Here is a 19966-nt window from a genome sequence, read left to right as displayed (position 1 = left end):
GCAGTCACCAACTTCTCTAACACAAGTTGCGTCGTTATCATCAACGCATCCGCCTAACCGTCTCTATTCTTATCCTTTCTCATCGAGCTTCAAGGATGCTCTGAAAGATGAATCTCAGCTGCTATGCCTGTGTGGAGAGAAGAATAAGAAGCGAAAAGCCAAAACCGAACACAATCGCGATTCAGTTTGCGGAGATGGAATAATACCCATGGATGGCATTGAAGCAAATAATTGTGTTTACGATGAAGCTAAAGAAATTGAATGTGAAAATTCTGGTTCTTTGCTTTTGTCTTCCCAAAGTTCGTATGAGTATTTTGATCATTTGAAAGCACATTCTTCAAAAGGAGATAAATTTGCATCAGGTTTGGAGAAGACTAATAATATGAATAAGATGTATGTCTCTCCAAAAATAATCGATAAATATCACAAAGTTGAAAAAAAGCGAGGAAATAAAATTTCTTTTACAGCAAAACATGGAAGGCCAGTTGGTTCGGGTTGAAATGAAAGTAAGGCAAGTTGCGTGATGTGCCTTCCGAAAATATTATTTCAAGTGCGCAATTGGAGAACATGAGCGAAAAAGGTTCTTGTTATTTCATTTGTAATACATTGTAGTTTGCTAAATGCAGTTTGAAAAAGGATTATTGAAGTGTTTATAATAATATTGTGAATATTAATTTTTATTTTTAATATAAAATTTTTACAAAAAAAGTTTTCCTTTTTCAAAAGGAAAAATGAATTTATTTTTATGTTGAGGTTATGAAACACTCTAATTATCTTTATCAAGCACTTTTTATTTTTTTCAAAAAAGAAATATGTCAATTGATGAGCTAAGCAATATGAAAAGAGAAGATTTTAATATTACGTAATCTTGCCAGAGCTGCATTGAATTGCGAGTTTGTGTATTATTCCAGAACAGTTCAATCATTAGCTTTTGTCTTATTATTATTCGATAGCAAATTAGATTTCAATCATTGATTCATTCTTTTTTTTCCAATTTTCAAATTATCAGAGCAAAGAAAATTCCACCAAAGCTCTAACGGTTGTTTATATTCCAATGTGAATAGCATAATTTCATTTAAACAGATGTCAAAATTTATTTTGAAAAGTTTATTTAATAATATTTTCAGGTGAAAATGAAAACTTAATGTTTTTATCAAATATTCATTCCAACTCACCAAAACCAGCAAGACATGAAGATACGGGAACGTCTGGAATAAGTTAATTTCTGTTTTATTTGATTAATTTAAATTTCAATGCAATTATTATCTCCAAAAAACAAGCGGAAAGTGTTCAAAAAATAAATTTTTTTTCGAAAAAAGGTTATTTTCAAGTGTTTATGGGTGTGATCAAACATTCTTCAAATGTATTTATCACACAGAATGTTCACAAAAACACCTATTTGTGAACTCAACGACATTTTTTCGGATGAAATGGGTGAATGGAAATGTTATTTAGAATTTTCTCTTGAAGGAGAAACTTTTGCATGCAGACTTTATAAATGCAAATTGTTATTTTCATCTGGAGGTGAATTTTTCAATTATAGGATGTGAGGAAAAAGTTGCAAAAAAACAGTCAACTTTTATTAACACATCTTTGGAAAATTCGAAAATTCAACTGAGAATGTTTTTGATGATTGTTTTATATTGTTTCATTGGTATGTCAGCCGCACACATTTGTGAACTGCTTGGAAAAAGTGAAAACACAACACATTATTGAACGAGTGTTATTCGAGTCATATGCACATTGACATGGAACAAAAATCAAGCTACCAAAAAAGGGCCGTGAAGAATTATGGAGATCGACAAAGCGACTTGGAGGTGCAAAAAGCTGGGTCTGGTGAAAAAGAAGGAGTTAATTTGAGATACAGTGAAGCTCGGTTATTATCACCTCTGTTGTTATCAAGGTCGCGAATAATCACATTTTTTCGTGCATCAATATAATTTGCATTTTTCCTTGTGTAATTTCATCTGTTATAATCACATAAAAATCGTGAATAATCACAAATTTTGATAATTTATGGGTGTTTTTCTGTATATTTTGAAATTTTTGAAAAAATGAAAGTTGTTTTTTCTGCTTTATAATGGACAAAAATTTTCAATAAAACATTATAAATTGAAAAATCGATTCAAATGTGTGTATTTTTATAAATACTGAAAATTTTTCTTTTTTTATCTTCAAAAAAATATTCAGAAAAACTTTTCTATGAAAAAGATGGTTCGGTTATAATCAAGTTCGGTTTTAATCACAAAAAATTGTGCAAAATGGATTGTGATTATAACCGAGCTTGACTGTATTTGGAGTTATCGAAAGGAAGCCAGAGGGAAGCGCTGGGAAGAACTTCGTGATGATCGCGCCAAACAGAAAGGCTGAAACATTGGTTCCAATAGTTCGAGCCAAAATTCTTCCTGGAACTCGGATCATGAGCGATGAATGGAAGGCTTATGCAAGATTGAAAGATTATGGTCACACTCATGATACCGTTTGTCACAAGCGAGAATTCAAAAATAAAATAACACATGGGAGATTATTTTTGAAATCATATTTTTTCATTCAAATAATTCGGTTATATATATATAGATATTTTTATATCACTAAAAGAACACTGAAAAGAGAAAAGGATTATAAAAGGCATCGTCGTTCTTTTTTCAGAAAAAACATATGTCTGAAAAATAATTCTGATAATTTTTAGCATTTCAAAACAAAATCTCTTCCCGGTGACAAGCAATCTTCGAAAAATCAACATTCCGAAAAAAGTTATGATTTCAAAAATAATTACCCACATTCATGCACAAACACTGTCAAAGGTTTGCGGATAAATTTTCGGAAGTTTTTTCCAAGAACAAGATGGAGAGAAAAGTATCTTGGTGACTATTTATCTATGTGTTTTGTCAGAAGAAACTAACAAACACAATTTGAAAATCTCATAAAGGATCTCGTTTTCGATTTTACTGTGAAAGAAAATGAATCGGAAGAATTTGAAAGTGAAGAAAGCGACTCGACAGAATCAGATCGAGAATCTGATATATTGGATGAAAATGACATTCTTCAAATGACAGAATTTGAAGAATCAGATTCACTTGGAGCTGGTGACGGTGCAAATGCATCAGAATTTGATCCCATGGAAGTTGATTAATCTATTTTTTTGAAATTACCATCTCAAAGACATTTATTCACACATTTTTTCTTAATTTTTAATTTTTTGTTTTTGACTTTTTTCACAACTTCAGCATATCAAAAATGCGTTAAAACATAATATCTATTTATAACATTAGTCACATTTTTATTTCGTAGAAAATTGACACTTCCCATATAATGCGTTCTTGCTATAAAATTTAATAAAAAAGCTGGATATTGAATAATATATTTATCCAAAAGATTTTAATCATTTTCGTTTTCATATAAATATTTTTTTTTTTTTTTTTTTTTTTTTTTTTTTTTTATTTTTTAACAAAGAAAATTAGATAATGATACAAAAAAATGGAATTCTGTTTTTTTATAGTTGTTGAAATAAGTTCATAATTCTGTTTTTTCGAATATAAAAATTAATTTGATAATAACCCATAAACAGGATGTCAAAAATGAATCCTTTGTTTTTCGCTGTGTGCTTACTTGGAATTATTTGTTGCAATATTTTAATTGATAAACCAGAAATGCGTGATACTGCTTTCGTTATGCTTGTTGAATCCAAAAAAATGATTGCAGAAGGAGAAAGCACAACGGAGATGAAGTGCAATATTGCAAACTCTTCACTATCATTATTGCAAATTTTTTTAAAAAGGCGGTGGGACAATTTTGCACTTGATGTTAATGAGAAATCTCTATTGATGATGGAAGTGTGCCAATGTTACGGGGAATGTGAAGAGAGCTTGGGATGGATAAGAAATGGAGGATTATGCGAGATTGAGAATATAACTTTGACACTGAACCAGAAAGGACATATGATGGGAAGTGTTGTCGAAATGGATGGAGAAGAATCAATGATAATATGAGGAATTGCGTATGGAATAATATTATTTTATTTGGAAGAGAGGGTGTTGTGACGAATGGAAAAGGAAGATTCGAACATATAAAAAAATGTCATTTTGCAAATATTACTGAGCAACTTGTTGGAATAGGCAAACAGGAGAGCAAAAATTTGATAATGATGAAAATGAACTGTTTGGAAGATAGCGTTATTGAAAAGTCGATAAATGCGCTTGAAGGAGGAATTGTGAGCGGAACAGAAGGATCAGATTCATTTTTATGCAACAACTGCACATTCCATCTCAATGAAAGGGTGGATCAAAGAGTGAAGAATTCAGGCAGGCTGTCAACCACTGAGACACAGAACTTTAAGAATGCTGAATGGATTAACTGTTCATCCGATTGCGGCGGAGCACTGTATGCGCATGACAATAAGAATGCAACATTAACAGTTGAGAATTCGTCATTTGTGAAATGCAGCGCAACATCTTCCCGTGGTGGAGGGATTTATGCTTTGAATATTGGTGAATGCACTGTTAAACAATGCTCTTTTTTGGAATGCTATTGCGCTTCTTTGAACGACTATGGAGGTGCAGGTGCAGAAATACGTGGGATGTCTGTTTAAGTGCTTGTTGAAAATTGTATGTTTAAAGATAATTGGTCTGACAATGATGCAGGTGGACTTATCGTTTTCTCTTCTAAATCTACAAAGACAAAAGATTGTATTTTGAACTGAATCTTTCAAAACTGTAGCTGCCACAATGTCACAAGTTCTGATGGAGGAGGTTATATTAGTTGGGGCGCAACAGATAAAGTTGTTGCTCATAGTTGTCTTTTTCAAGGATGTCATTCAGATTGGAGAGGGGGAGCTGTAAGTATTTCAACAAATGGATATAGTGGAAATCTTTTATGGTTTTGCTTTTTCAACAATAACACAGCACCATATGGCAATGACATTTATGTTAACGATGACTCAACAAACTCCCAAGTTGCTTTCTGTTATTCCACAAGAACTGAAGGAGTGAGATACAATGCAAACGGAGACAAAAGTGAATGGCTTACAAACAATGGAGGAAGAAGCAGATTTGTTTCTTCTAATAAGAGTCAAGATTATGCAAAAGATGCATTCAGCTATGGATTGAATGAAAGTTATGCATGCCTCGCAATCAGTCATTGCCTTTCCCAAATGATTGAGGGGTTTGTAGAGGAAATCAAGGTGTTGAGTGGAACAGTTGTGGAAGGAAAAGGAGTTGATGTTGGAGAGAAAACGATTTCTGTGAACGGTGTTTCACCAGCTGGCTCATCCATTGAAACAATATTTGAGGGAAATGGATTGAGTCTGTTTTGTGTTGGAACAGGGGAATTGAGTGTGAGCGATTTATCTGTGGTCCATAACACCTCGATTGAAAACAACCGAAGAAGCAGACTGTTTGAGGTTGAGGGAAGTGGGTTGATGGATGTGAAGCGAATGAATATTTCGATGGATTCAACTCATTCAGAGGAAAGGAGCATTCAGAACTCACTTGTGAAACTGGAAGGGGGAAGTTTGATGATGAATGATGTATTTTGGGGACAAACATTCAACTCCACAAGTTTGATATTACTTTCTCGGGAGGCAGCAATTTCGTTGACTCTGGATAACTTAACATTCAGCAACATCGTGAGGATAACAGCAGGATCATCGCTGATGAGTGTGAGTGAAGGGTCATATTCTGTAACACTTGAAGGATGCACGATTGATGGGTGTGGGAATGAAGACTGTGAATTTGGAGGGGGAATGATGGCTGAAATGAAGAATATTGGTTCGTTGAAGATGAATGGAGGCATGGTGAAGAACTGTTATGCCTCAGCCACACAAGGGAAAGGAGGAGGAATTGGGCTGAAAGTGAGAGACACAAATGCAGACTTTCTGATTTCATCAGGATTTGAAGGGAACAGGGCCAGATGGGGAAGCGGTATTTTTGTTGACTCGATTGATTTGGAATCAACAGCAACAAGTGGGAAGATCACTTCATTGACAGCTTCGTTAGAAACAAAGAGCAAGATGCAAGGATATGAAAATGGGGATGAATCGTTTTCAATTCCATTGTGTGTCTATTTGTGGAACAACTTTTCAGGATATGAATTTGTTGGAGGAGGATTATTGAGCCATGATTTTTCGAAGTGTGGATTTGAAGAGTTTCCGTGCTCATCCATTTCGAAGGCAGTGTCAATCCACTTTGAGGGGAAGAAAAAGGATGTTGCTCTTCTTGAGCCATTTGTCTTTGAGGAGGAACTGGGGTTGACTTCAAATGAATGGAGCATTGCATCCAAAGAGAATGAAATGAAATGTGATGTCTCTGATCTGATACAAGGAACACAAAGTGGATTGATTGAAAGCTCGGTGTCTGTGTCTGTGACTGGTATTGTATTTTCTTTGACGAAATCGCTAACATTTCATGAAAGTGTGTTTGAGTGCCATTCAGGGAAGCTCACACTGAATGGATGTGGGATCGAAGGAGGCACTGAGCCTATTTCAACAATGTTTGTGAAGGCTGTTGCAGGGGTTGTGGAAGTGAGTGAGTTTGGATCAGAAAGCGTTGCCAAATGGGGTTCATCGATATTTGTTGTTGAAGGGAATGCTGAAAGTGTGCCTTCTATGAATATGACGAAGAGCGATTTTGGAGAAATCACATTTAACGATGGGTGTGTTGTTGAGTGCAAAAAGGGGATTATTGAAGAGATGTCGGGATGCACATTTTCATCGATTACTCGTTCGAAGGGAAGTGGAGGATGTGTAAGTGTTTCGAACAATGGAGATGAAAATAGAGATTACAAAGTGGAAATGTTTGACTGCACATTTGAAGGCTGCGTTGTTGTTGGAGAGGGAAATGAGATTGGAGGAGGTGCATTCCTTTGTGAGGCATCTTCGAAAACGAATCTCATAATTAATAGATGTTCGTTTTATTGTTGCACAGCTCCATATGAAGGGGAAGCAATTGGATATGGGGGAGGAATAATGATGAAGATGCTGAAACAAGAAGAAGAGGAGGAAGTGGGGTTTGTGATATCCTCACCTGTTTTTTCATCTGACAAGCAAAACAATGCGAAATATGGGAAGGATTTGTTTATTTCATCTACATCGCTTGTACAGAGCGTTAAGAATGAAACACTTCCATTTGTGAAAGATAGATTGGAGACATTGACAGAAGACTCGATGAGGGGATATGATGGAAGGAACAGGGAATGTGCGATTCCACTGATCTATTTCTGGAAATCTATTGGATCGAGCGTGTATATTGCAGAGAAAGGAAACAATGTTGTTGTGTGTGGATTGAGCGAGTATCCATGCGCTTCTGTTGATTATGGTGTGAAGAGAGGGAGTAACTTAGGGATTGAATCAATTGCAGTTCAGGGGATTTGTGATGTGAGGAGAGAAATATGTTTGAGCGTGATGAAGTTGGAAGGAACAAATGGTGAAACAGACAAAATTCAATTTGCTCAATCACTTGAAGGGAATGGAGATGCTGTTGTTGAATGTAAAGGGGTTGTTCAATTTCATGAAGTTGGAATCACAATTCCAACTTCATTTGACAATGATGCAAACATCCTCATCAAGGCGGGATCAGATGCAATCAAAATGAGTGTTGCGTGCTGTTCGATTCACACAAGCAACAATGCTGAGGATGAATTGTCATTTGTTTTGATCAGCGCAGAAAAAGGAATTGTTGAGATTGAAAAAACAGAAATATCTGGATTCTCAACGACACATGAGATAATAAGTATATTACCTGATTGTGCGATAACTATGAACAATGTGACATTTGAAGATATTTCTTTGAGTGGGAAAAGTGCAATTGTGACGAGTGAAAGTGTGATTTCTGAGAGGGAGAATGCTAATGCAGAAGAAAAATGGAATATTCTATTTGAGAAATGTTCGTTTGTGAATGTGAAGCACAGTGCGTCAAACAACCCTTCACTGCTTTTCTGTGATGTGACAAATGAAGTGAGACTGAAAATGGAGAATTCGACAATTGATGGGTGTGGATCGACAAGCTTGAATGAAGGAGGAGGAATGTTTTCCCTTCTCAATGAGTTAGGGAGACTGGAAATGAACCACACGAATGTGACAAACTGTTTCTGTTCGAATATTGGGAGAGGAGGAGGGATATTTTTGAAATCACAAAGTGTTGCACAGAAGGCGTTGCCTTTTGTGCTGTCTAACATCACACTTAAAGGGAATGTTGCATCGAAGGGGAGAGATGTGTTTGTGAAGTGCACTGATCTTGACTCTCAGATTACTGAGCGGCAGTTCCTGATAAATTTTGGAGAGTCATTTGTGAAGGATCTGGCTATATGGGGGTGCACAGCAGACAATTATGGAGATGAGGAGGATTTGTTGCGAAGAGTGTATGTGTTCAGGAGCGAATTCATATTTGTGTCTTCGATTGCGGAGAACAGCAGCGACAGCAAGAATTGTGGGGAAATGAAGGGCACATGCTCGTCACTGAATGTTGGGGTGAGCCACATCATCCCATCAGATTATTCACAGCTGTATATTTGGAATGAGACAGCTTTGAGATATTCTTGTTCTGCTCAAAAAGTGACAATCAAATCGATGGAATCTTGGCTGAGCGCAAACATTTCTGTTTGTGGAATGGACATTGGGAATGAGAGCATTATTTCAACATCAGAATCTGTTCGATTTGAGAGAGTGCAATTTGTCTTTGATGCGATGCAGAGTGTTGTCTGCTCGTGCCTGATGCTCCAATTGAATGGATCGCTCTTTCTGGATTCAGTCTCGTTTGTGGCAAATAGTGAGTCATCTGGAAATTCGATTGCCTTTCATGATTTTTCCATTCTGATTGTTGAAGACGGTGCTGTTGAAGCAGAGAAGTGTAGTGCATGGGGGTTTGTGCTGTCAAAGCCTTTATTTTGGATAAAGAAATCTGAAAGTGCTGTTTTTGAAGATCTGACGATTCATGAAATGCATTATACGGGATCCATGATCGAGTGTGACCTTATCCAGAAAATAAGTGTTTCGAAGCTTGTGGCATCAAACATCACTCTGCAAAGTGGATGTGTGATTTCAACTGATAATAGTCCTTCATTGGCTTTCATTTCGCTTCGACTCTCATCCTTTGAAAATATCAGCAGATCGACTTCTGGCCCTTGTATTGCAAGTGTGTCTCATTCAACTTCTGCATTTGAAATGCGCAACTGCTCATGCAGAAAATGCAAATCAGGAATAAAAAGAGGAAGCCTAATGTCAGCAATTTCAGTGAAAAATCTGTTGATCAACTCCTGCCTGTTTGAGGGATCTCTCTTTGGAGATATCGATTTGAATAAATTCAGAAGGGAAATATGCAGATGGAATGGATCGCTTGTGGAGATGGTGAGCAGCACAGCAGCGATGAAAGACACCTCCTTTGCCAACTCGCCTGAGGGAGGCCTGTCTGTGCGTGGGGGGAGCACAACCATCGAGAAAGGAGAGTTTGCGAACAATAATCCATCAATCGAAGGATACCCATCAGCAAGAAGAAACATTGTGTGTGGAGATGCAGGATCGCTGGATGTGATGAGTTTGAAAGGTGGAGATGGGGTGCTGCCCAACACCTCGATGTGGATTCTGAATGAAGGGTGCACTGTGGGAGGGATGGCTGAAGAAAGAGATTCTGTTTTCTTTATTCCGCGGCTGGATGGCGTGGAGGCTGAAGACAATGGAGGCGAGACAACATTGAAGTTCCATGGATCGCTTCTCTTGCCGTGCAACCTGTGGTTCCAGATGGCAACCACCGTTGGGTCAGCCTCGTCGATGGCAGCTCACCAGTTCGAGGCAGACGGGTTTGCGGGTGAGGGCGAGGCTGTGGGGGTGCTGCCATCAGGCGCCATCCGCTCGGCTCCAGAAGAGGCAGAAGTGTCTGTGTGCATTCTGTTTGGAAGAATAGACTCTCCTTCATCAACCGAATCGTTTGTTCTGAAGAACAGAAGCGAATCTGAAATAAAAGGAGATGGAAGAATTGTTGAGGGAGGAAAAGAAGGGAAATCATCATGGGCGTTGATTGTGATCATTATGGCCACAGTTCTATTGATTGTTCTGATAGCACTTGTAATTTTTGTTGTTCGATGGAGGAAGCAAAAGAGACGAACAGAAGAGCTGGAGGTGATTGTGGAAGACACAGTGAATAAGGATCCAAAGGTGTTTGAGATGGTGACGATGGAGATGTCTCCCGAGGAGCAGTGGAGGAGAGTGGCAGGGGATGTTGAGAAGAAGAATGAAGAGAGGATAAAGAAGATGGTGTATGATACGAATATGCAACATTATGAATCATCCGAGCATTTGTTGAGTGAGAGTGGGTCAACTGAATATATCCTGGGAAGAGACTCAGACAAAATTCCTGATTGGGTGTTGGAGAAGATTGACGAAAAAGAAGAGGAAGAGACAAGAAAGAGAACACCATCACCATCCATTTCATCCACTTCAACAACCGATTCTGATTCAACTTTTGTTCGAAGGGAAGATCTGTGCCCAACTACCTCTTCGATGTCGAATCTGGTGGATGTAATGGCCTGTTCATCGCCTCATGAAAAACTTATTGTTGATCTGAGGGATTCTTTGTTCATGCTGCTTCATGGAAAGAATGAGAAGAAGGAGATGGCAATCGGGACGGTGGAGGAGAGGGAGCAAACAGCTGCCCAAATCCTGTTCTGGGTGGCGAATCTTGCGCTCCACTCCTTTGATGAAATGGACAATCCGCTCTCTTCTCTTGCCAATCTGAGTCCTCACATTGTGTTGTTCTCAGAACATATGGTCATTTGCATTGTGATGCACTCTGACTTCTCTTCTGATGATTCAGATTCATCATCTATCTCTTCATCAACTGTTGTGACATCTGCAAGCGACGACAATGATGATGACTCTCTGCCCTCATCAGCCTTTGAGGATGAAGATAGTTTCAAAAAAGAGTGCTTGAGGTGGAAGGCACCTGAGCTGTTGATCAACAAGAAGATGGAAGCTACGAAGGAATCTGTTGCCTTTTCGATCGGGATGATGCTGTGGGAGTGCTTGACGCTGAAGATCCCATTTGGTGAGTATGAGGCAGAGGTGGCGGGGCAGAAGATTGTGAATGGAGAGAGGCCAAAAATCGAAGCAATCCAGAAGCAAACACTTAAAGAAATTGTAAAGCTATGTTTCTCGAGCAAGATGAACGAGCGTCCATCGCTTCTGCATTTGAAGAGAGAGTTTATACAGCTCTTTCCTCCAGGAGCTGTGATGCTCACTGTGTCTGATGCAGTAGATTATGACGAACCGTCCGTTCAAGATCAAACGCAATACAGGACTGGCCCAGAAAGCCAAAGTATTACCAATGCATGAATGGATACATACACATATTCCAGAAAGTTGTGCACTTCTTCTGATATCCTCACAGAATTGGCATCACCAACATGAACTATCGCAAAGGATAGAGCACGAAGCACGAAGGATGTTGAAGGCATTTTATTTCTTGCAAGATTTCCGTTTATCCTCTTTTCGCAATTATGCATTCTTCTTCTTTTGTTTTTTTAAATATATTTTCATATCACAAGATTTTGTATTTGCCTTTTCCGAAACACATAGTTCAGCATCGAATGGACTGCAAATCTGCAAAATCCCGGATTATTTCTCTTTTTCATTTGCATTCAAAACTTTAAAAATGTTCATCAACCGATGCCGCAATACTGCCAACAGGAAGACGACTGCAATCATAAGAATAAATAATAAAGCAATATGTTTCATGCCATGACATAGCGCAGCGTCCAATGCAATTGTCTTTCCATCTCTATAAGAATGGCATGATACAGAATACAAATCCCCATTGCTGTTCGTTCGATTGTCTGCTCCTTTGATCTAATTGCTTCAGAATACTCAATGATACGGTGGTAAGAAAAAACTTTCGAGATGGCCTCTTTGTGGAAGATATCGTTATCTTTTCTCATCATCGAATTAAAAAAAAGCTCAAATCACAAAGGGGCAACAAATAAAGAGAAGCTTGACGTAGAAATGCTCTGCACGGAAGAAGAAACAAAGTCCATTCTTTTTGCATTCGGCTGCGCTTTCGAAACAATGGAGAAAAAATTACTTGCTTCCATTTTGCATAAACGTATCACATTACCCTCTCCAGAAGCAAATCCATTGCCATTTAATAGATTTTCGTGCCCTCACTCAAGAATCTTGAGAATTTCGCTTCATTTTTTTTTCACATCTCAATAAATGTTTCCATTAGCAGCTCTTATCCCTCACAATTCCTTCTTCTCCTATTGTCCATTCTTTCGCAAAATCTTCAGTTCTCTCCTATTCCTGACCACTTTAGCCACAAATAGCCTCGGCAATTCTTCTCTTCAGTCAAAACAAAACAAAACAAAACAAGACAAAATAAGGTAAAATAAAGGTCTCATCCTTTTTTTGTTTTGTTTTGTTGACTGAAACGAAAGCTACCTGTCAATGCATTGGCAAATGTCGAAAAGCCATCATTTGCGTGATAAAGGCACTAATATTTCTAATCCGCTTGACAATAGAGAAGAGAAGGTAAATCCGGCGCAAGTGACTCCTGGAAAACACCACCAGTAAACTTCACATTATCTTCACAAGTTTTTCATAGAAAACTGAACAGAATAACAATTTACACAATTAGAACGCTCAGATGCCAACGAAGACACAGAAAGCGAACCTGTAAATGATGACAATGAATAATTTTTGCTGATGCCCTTGACTTCGTGGCTTTAATGAAGCAACTCAAAGCAAAAGCTGTGTGCTTGATTGAGCTCTTATCAAAGAAAAAGAAGACACCCGACCACGAGGCAACTGTGGACACGAAAAAAACAAAGAAATGGCATTGCTGGAAAATAGGTGATTCTTATGCATCCCTTGGGCGAATAATAAAAGCCAAAATACCTTTCTAAGGCTGAAAATAAGAGAAAATAAGCTGCACATGGCATAAATGCAGATTCTGTGAACTGATTATGTTGCCCGACAAATTTAGTTCTGAGCACTGCAACAAGCATCTGGAGCAGATTTTACTGACAAAAAAATCACAAATATAAAGCCAGAACACGAATGGAAAATATGCGCACAAACCTCCTGAGCAAAAAATAATACACTGACCAACGCACACCAAGTCTTTGAACGGAACGAAAAATAAAAAAGGATAGACAAGAAGAAAATAAAATAAAAAAGAAAATGATAAAGAAAACGAATAGCAACACCAATAAAAGTGCATAAGCACCTTTATTTTCAAGAAAAACATCCATTCAATTCCTTCTCTTTTATTTGAGATCACGATCAATGGGTCATCGCCACGATCGGATCAATGTTGCAATCTTCGCAGTTCGCGACATTTCCTGGACTTACGCCGTCGACCGAAGCAGCCGGACTGCCAGGTGGGGCGCAAAGCCAGATGAACGTCCAATCGTCGCAGCAGCTCCTTTCTCCGCCTTTTATCAACCAGCCAACAGGATCTTCAACACAGCCGTCAGATAGAGAAAAGAGCAAACGAGAAGAAGAAGAAGGCATGTACGAAGCTGCGGCATCTGTTTTTGAAGAAGTATTTGCACAGGATCCCGTTAAATCTTTGCTCGACATTTAGATTCATACTTTTTCAGTGGAAAGAATTCAGCAGGAATATTCCTTACACGATTTGAGCCCCTTGTTACCGCCAGTGCCTCCTCCAGCTACAAAATCCAAGAACTGGTTCAACGATGCTCTCGACAACGCAGGATATAAACAGGAGATGTGCCTATGTCAAGCTTTCAAAGCCGTTTTGTTTTGCTTAGCCGAAATGGATTCCAACAAGGAGAGCGCACGACAGAGAGCTTCAGATGCGCTTGTCCTCACGGCAAAAGCGTTACAGGAGGCCAGAAATACCAGAATACAAGGGCGGTTCGGGTTTAAAGCTGCGGAAAAAATGAGAGCGGAAGCGGCGGCTGGGCTGTTGACATCGAGACAGGAACAGATCCTGAAAGAATCGGAGCTAGAAACGGATATGGCTAGTGCGCGAAGGAAATACAGAGGTTTTAAAACAACGATCGAGGCAACGAAGGAAAAAATGGATTTCCGTTCAGCCAGCCCGGTTCAGGCGCAGTCAAAAGGAGGAGCAGGTCAGAAGTTTTTTCGTCACAGACCCCGCTCTTTCTCAGGAAGGAGAAGCTATGGAAGCCGAACGAGAGCAGCAGGATGGTCCAGTCGGAGTCGGGGTCTTCAAAGGAATTAACGAAAGCAACAGAGAAAGAGTCGCAGCCAGATCAGATCATTGGAGGAAGGACGGGGCTGTTCTTAAAGGCATGGGAAGAGATTGGAGGAGGAGATTTGATCCGAAATGGGATCCAAGCGATGTGGAAGAGCAGAAGAGAAAGAGAGAAACTTTCAAAGATGTCGTACAGAGATGGAGCCGAGCGAACAAGCGGGGAGCACAGAAGAGCCTTCAAGGATTTGTTGGAGGAACAGACGAGGACCGGAATAGTGGAGGAGATAAATCAGGAAGATGTCAAACACAGGAACAACGTATTCCTGATCAAGAAAAAGAACGGAACATGGAGGCAGATCTTAGACTGTCGTCGTTTGAATGCAGCGGTCCTCAGATCGCATTTCAAATGCGACAACGAGAGAACAGTGGAGAGAATATTGTTGAAAGAAGATTGTGCAGTGACGATAGACCTTCATCAGGCATATTATCTTCTCCCAGTTTCAGAGAATCTCAAACCATATCTCGCTTTCAGATTTCTCGGAAAAGATTACGTATTCAAAGGAATGCCTTTCGGATTCGTAGATGCAACCAGAATATTCACACTTGTGATGAGGAAAGTGACGAAGGAAATAAGAAGAAGATGGCATGTGAGGCTTGTTGCGTATTTGGACGACCTGCTAATATTACATCAAGATCAAATGCATTTAAGAAGAATTACGGAAGAGATTGTGCAGTTTTTGGAGTCGCTTGGGCTGCTAGTAAACAAGGAAAAAAGCCACCTATCTTCCAGCAGAGAGTTTGTTTACCTCGGATACAGATGGAACTCGGAAATAATGGAGGTTCAGTTGAAGGAAGACAGAAGACTTTCATTGATGAAAGAAGTGGACAAATGGAAAGTGAAAGCAGTGAAAGCCAAGAAGGTGAGAACAAGAGATTTCGCCTCGTTCATTGGAAAACTCAGCGCAATCCGTTTCGTTCAGCAAGACACTTCCCTATGGCTGCATTCCATGTATCGCCTCTTACAAAAAGGATTGGAGTTGCAAGGATGGAGCGGACAGATGAGAATCAACGCATCCATTATCCAACAGATTTTGCAATGGAGGAAGATATTGAAATCACGCCCTCAACGCAAGCTAATTCCAGTGTTTGTCCCACAGGCAGTGATGACAACAGATGCATCGGAAGTGGCGTGGGGGGCTACGCTGTCAATCAACAATCAACTGTTAGACGCACACAATCGGTTTCCACAGCAACTTGCGAAACAGTCATCGAATTACAGGGAGTTAATGGCGGTGTGGTTAGCTCTCAACCATTTTGGCCCAGCGCTCCAGAGGAACGGAATCAGTCGACTGCATCTGAGATCGGACAATACAGCGGTTGTCTACAATATAAACAGATGGAATGCAGGAAAGAACTTGAGACCCGTACTGAGAAAGATATGGAGATGGAAGGAAGAAACACATATAGAGATGAGAGCCACACACATCCCAGGCATCAAGAACACAAGGGCAGACGCTCTGTCAAGACTAGAGAGAGCAGGGGATTACGAAGTGCGAGCAGAAGATCTGCTGGAGATTCTGAAGATAGCTCAGAGGACACCGACACTGGATGCGTTTGCAGCAAGTCACAATCACAAGTTGGAGAGATGGTGTGGCATCAACAGTCCGATTGCAGAGGATGGTCTCATGGTTCCATGGAAAGACGAAGTTGTTTTGGCTCACCCTCCTGTGCCGCTGATTATATCAACGATTCAGAAAGCGAAAAGGGAGAAAGCACAAGTGATCTTACTCCTGCCGAACTGGAGAGGCCAGAATTGGGACACTCTTTTGAAGTCGATACCACACAGGAGCTGGGACTGGAAGCTGCAAAAGGAAGTGTTACAGAAAGGCCCTTCAATGCAATGGACGAATGCCAGTCTTCCTCCAGGACGGTTGAGGATCGTGTTGTTGAATCCATACAGCATGACGGGGAAGAATGGTGGAAACGCGCTTTGGAGCAGAAAGCTTTCGCAACAGATCTTGCAGAAGAGTGCCGCAAGGGAATAGCGGAGACAACGTGGAAAGGATACCTCTTTGGCTTTGCACATTTTGGAAAGCAATGGAAGGAATGTGGCCACAAAGAAATACCAGACAATATATTCGATTGGGCATCAAATTGCGCTAATGTATTTTTATCCCTTAGAAATGGCGGAATGTCGCTCACGTGCCTGCAAATAACAAGAGCTGCAGTTTCTTTTTATTCCAGTCTCGTTTTCAATACGTGCTTAGGTGATATACCACTCATTAAGATGCTCTTCAGAGCGTTCAGAAGAACAAACAGATCAAAGAGAAAAGAAAACAGAGAAATTTGGAACCCACAGATGTTGTTGAAGTATTTCGCAGATCAGGGACCGAATGAGACATTGAGCTTTAAGCAACTGACAATAAAGGTGATTGTGTTAACAATGTTATTTTCTGCCTACAGGTTTTCAAAGCAAGAGAGAATAGACGTGAGAAATTCAAGGTTTAAAGAAGAAGGAATATATCTTGACACGAGACTGAAGACTTCGGAGGCACGCACAGAGATTGCCATTACGTATTTATCAGACTTGCCACTTATTTGTCCTGCTTTCGCGATTAAGACCTTGTGGGAGAGAGTTAAACAAGCTAACCCAAACACAAACAGTCTGCTTCTTCATACAAACACTTTTGCCCCATTGACAGCAGGAGGTTGTCACAAACTTGCACATGAAGCACTGATCAACGCCGGGATACCAGACACATTTTCTCCATTCTCAATCAAGGCAGCTTCGATCTCGGCTTTGACAATGGAAAGGATTCCTCCAGAAGCGATTGAAAAGTTTGCTCTTCTTTCGCCACAAATAAACACATTGGTTAAACATTACTTTAAGGCGGATTTGGCGTCATCAATGGGCAGGGTGATTGCTTCGTCATCAGAAAGATCGATAAAGCAGGATCAGCGCGCTGAAAAAGACGAACAGAGAGGAAGGAAAGAAAGCCAGAACAATGATGAAAAGAAGGTTGCAATTGTGAAGAAGCAGTGCAATATGAGAAAAAGAAACGAAAGAATCCAAGCTTCCGACGACTCCCAAGCAATAATGCCTTCGAAGATTGAAGAACCAAAGGAAGATGAAAAAAAGGATACAGAATATGACAAAAGGTTTATTATCAGAACAAGAGCTCAATCAAAGAAAGAAGAAATTCAGAAGGAATGGAAAGTGTCAAAAGCTGTATTCATGATGGTATCAGAAATTCCCAACTAACATTTGATCTCAAATAAAAGAGAAGGAATTGAATGGATGTTTTTCTTGAAAATAAAGGTGCTTATGCACTTTTATTGGTGTTGCTATTCGTTTTCTTTATCATTTTCTTTTTTATTTTATTTTCTTCTTGTCTATCCTTTTTTATTTTTCGTTCCGTTCAAAGACTTGGTGTGCGTTGGTCAGTGTATTATTTTTTGCTCAGGAGGTTTGTGCGCATATTTTCCATTCGTGTTCTGGCTTTATATTTGTGATTTTTTTGTCAGTAAAATCTGCTCCAGATGCTTGTTGCAGTGCTCAGAACTAAATTTGTCGGGCAACATAATCAGTTCACAGAATCTGCATTTATGCCATGTGCAGCTTATTTTCTCTTATTTTCAGCCTTAGAAAGGTATTTTGGCTTTTATTATTCGCCCAAGGGATGCATAAGAATCACCTATTTTCCAGCAATGCCATTTCTTTGTTTTTTTCGTGTCCACAGTTGCCTCGTGGTCGGGTGTCTTCTTTTTCTTTGATAAGAGCTCAATCAAGCACACAGCTTTTGCTTTGAGTTGCTTCATTAAAGCCACGAAGTCAAGGGCATCAGCAAAAATTATTCATTGTCATCATTTACAGGTTCGCTTTCTGTGTCTTCGTTGGCATCTGAGCGTTCTAATTGTGTAAATTGTTATTCTGTTCAGTTTTCTATGAAAAACTTGTGAAGATAATGTGAAGTTTACTGGTGGTGTTTTCCAGGAGTCACTTGCGCCGGATTTACCTTCTCTTCTCTATTGTCAAGCGGATTAGAAATATTAGTGCCTTTATCACGCAAATGATGGCTTTTCGACATTTGCCAATGCATTGACAGGTAGCTTTCGTTTCAGTCAACAAAACAAAACAAAAAAAGGATGAGACCTTTATTTTACCTTATTTTGTCTTGTTTTGTTTTGTTTTGTTTTGACTGAAGAGAAGAATTGCCGAGGCTATTTGTGGCTAAAGTGGTCAGGAATAGGAGAGAACTGAAGATTTTGCGAAAGAATGGACAATAGGAGAAGAAGGAATTGTGAGGGATAAGAGCTGCTAATGGAAACATTTATTGAGATGTGAAAAAAAATGAAGCGAAATTCTCAAGATTCTTGAGTGAGGGCACGAAAATCTATTAAATGGCAATGGATTTGCTTCTGGAGAGGGTAATGTGATACGTTTATGCAAAATGGAAGCAAGTAATTTTTTCTCCATTGTTTCGAAAGCGCAGCCGAATGCAAAAAGAATGGACTTTGTTTCTTCTTCCGTGCAGAGCATTTCTACGTCAAGCTTCTCTTTATTTGTTGCCCCTTTGTGATTTGAGCTTTTTTTTAATTCGATGATGAGAAAAGATAACGATATCTTCCACAAAGAGGCCATCTCGAAAGTTTTTTCTTACCACCGTATCATTGAGTATTCTGAAGCAATTAGATCAAAGGAGCAGACAATCGAACGAACAGCAATGGGGATTTGTATTCTGTATCATGCCATTCTTATAGAGATGGAAAGACAATTGCATTGGACGCTGCGCTATGTCATGGCATGAAACATATTGCTTTATTATTTATTCTTATGATTGCAGTCGTCTTCCTGTTGGCAGTATTGCGGCATCGGTTGATGAACATTTTTAAAGTTTTGAATGCAAATGAAAAAGAGAAATAATCCGGGATTTTGCAGATTTGCAGTCCATTCGATGCTGAACTATGTGTTTCGGAAAAAGGCAAATACAAAATCTTGTGATATGAAAATATATTTAAAAAAACAAAAGAAGAAGAATGCATAATTGCGAAAAGAGGATAAACGGAAATCTTGCAAGAAATAAAATGCCTTCAACATCCTTCGTGCTTCGTGCTCTATCCTTTGCGATAGTTCATGTTGGTGATGCCAATTCTGTGAGGATATCAGAAGAAGTGCACAACTTTCTGGAATATGTGTATGTATCCATTCATGCATTGGTAATACTTTGGCTTTCTGGGCCAGTCCTGTATTGCGTTTGATCTTGAACGGACGGTTCGTCATAATCTACTGCATCAGACACAGTGAGCATCACAGCTCCTGGAGGAAAGAGCTGTATAAACTCTCTCTTCAAATGCAGAAGCGATGGACGCTCGTTCATCTTGCTCGAGAAACATAGCTTTACAATTTCTTTAAGTGTTTGCTTCTGGATTGCTTCGATTTTTGGCCTCTCTCCATTCACAATCTTCTGCCCCGCCACCTCTGCCTCATACTCACCAAATGGGATCTTCAGCGTCAAGCACTCCCACAGCATCATCCCGATCGAAAAGGCAACAGATTCCTTCGTAGCTTCCATCTTCTTGTTGATCAACAGCTCAGGTGCCTTCCACCTCAAGCACTCTTTTTTGAAACTATCTTCATCCTCAAAGGCTGATGAGGGCAGAGAGTCATCATCATTGTCGTCGCTTGCAGATGTCACAACAGTCGATGAAGAGATGGATGATGAGTCCGAATCATCAGAAGAGAAGTCGGAGTGCATCGCAATGCAAATGACCATGTGCTCGGAGAACAATACAATGTGAGGACT

General features: G+C 39.5%; 4 protein-coding genes across 4 annotated transcripts in view; all 4 read left to right on the top strand.

Annotated features, from left to right (window-relative positions):
- Window positions 1-775, top strand: part of MONOS_7227 (uncharacterized protein) — a gene marked incomplete at its 5' end in the record, with an annotated part of 6339 nt that extends 5564 nt beyond the window's left edge. Inside the window, one exon of the mRNA XM_067877541.1 lies at window positions 1-775. This exon is cut by the window's left edge and continues 5200 nt beyond it. Coding sequence (XP_067734752.1) covers window positions 1-499 — 499 coding nt within the window. The 3' untranslated portion in view covers window positions 500-775.
- Window positions 776-2344: 1569 nt separating this feature from the next.
- On the top strand, window positions 2345-3133 carry MONOS_7226 (uncharacterized protein; the record flags this gene model as incomplete). Its single annotated transcript, XM_067877540.1, has 2 exons — window positions 2345-2479; window positions 2930-3133. The coding sequence occupies 2 exons, from the start codon at window positions 2345-2347 to the stop codon at window positions 3131-3133; spliced, it is 339 nt and encodes a 112-aa protein (XP_067734751.1).
- A 2016-nt stretch (window positions 3134-5149) lies between these two features.
- Window positions 5150-11572, top strand: MONOS_7225fu16365 (uncharacterized protein; the record flags this gene model as incomplete). Its single annotated transcript, XM_067877539.1, has 1 exon — window positions 5150-11572. One exon carries the CDS (start codon window positions 5150-5152, stop codon window positions 11315-11317), a length of 6168 nt encoding a protein of 2055 aa, XP_067734750.1. The 3' UTR covers window positions 11318-11572.
- Window positions 11573-13289: 1717 nt separating this feature from the next.
- MONOS_16366 (uncharacterized protein) lies at window positions 13290-17424 on the top strand (the record flags this gene model as incomplete). The annotated part of the gene is made up of 3 exons (XM_067869275.1): window positions 13290-13541; window positions 13596-14048; window positions 14116-17424. 3 exons carry the CDS (start codon window positions 13290-13292, stop codon window positions 17422-17424), a joined length of 4014 nt encoding a protein of 1337 aa, XP_067734749.1.
- Between the last annotated feature and the right edge of the window lie 2542 nt (window positions 17425-19966).

The sequence above is a fragment of the Monocercomonoides exilis genome (genome assembly GCF_001643675.1).
Source record: "Monocercomonoides exilis strain PA203 chromosome Unknown scaffold4-2303458, whole genome shotgun sequence".
NCBI lineage: Eukaryota > Preaxostyla > Oxymonadida > Polymastigidae > Monocercomonoides > Monocercomonoides exilis.
This window is presented reverse-complemented; position numbering and strand designations above follow the sequence as displayed.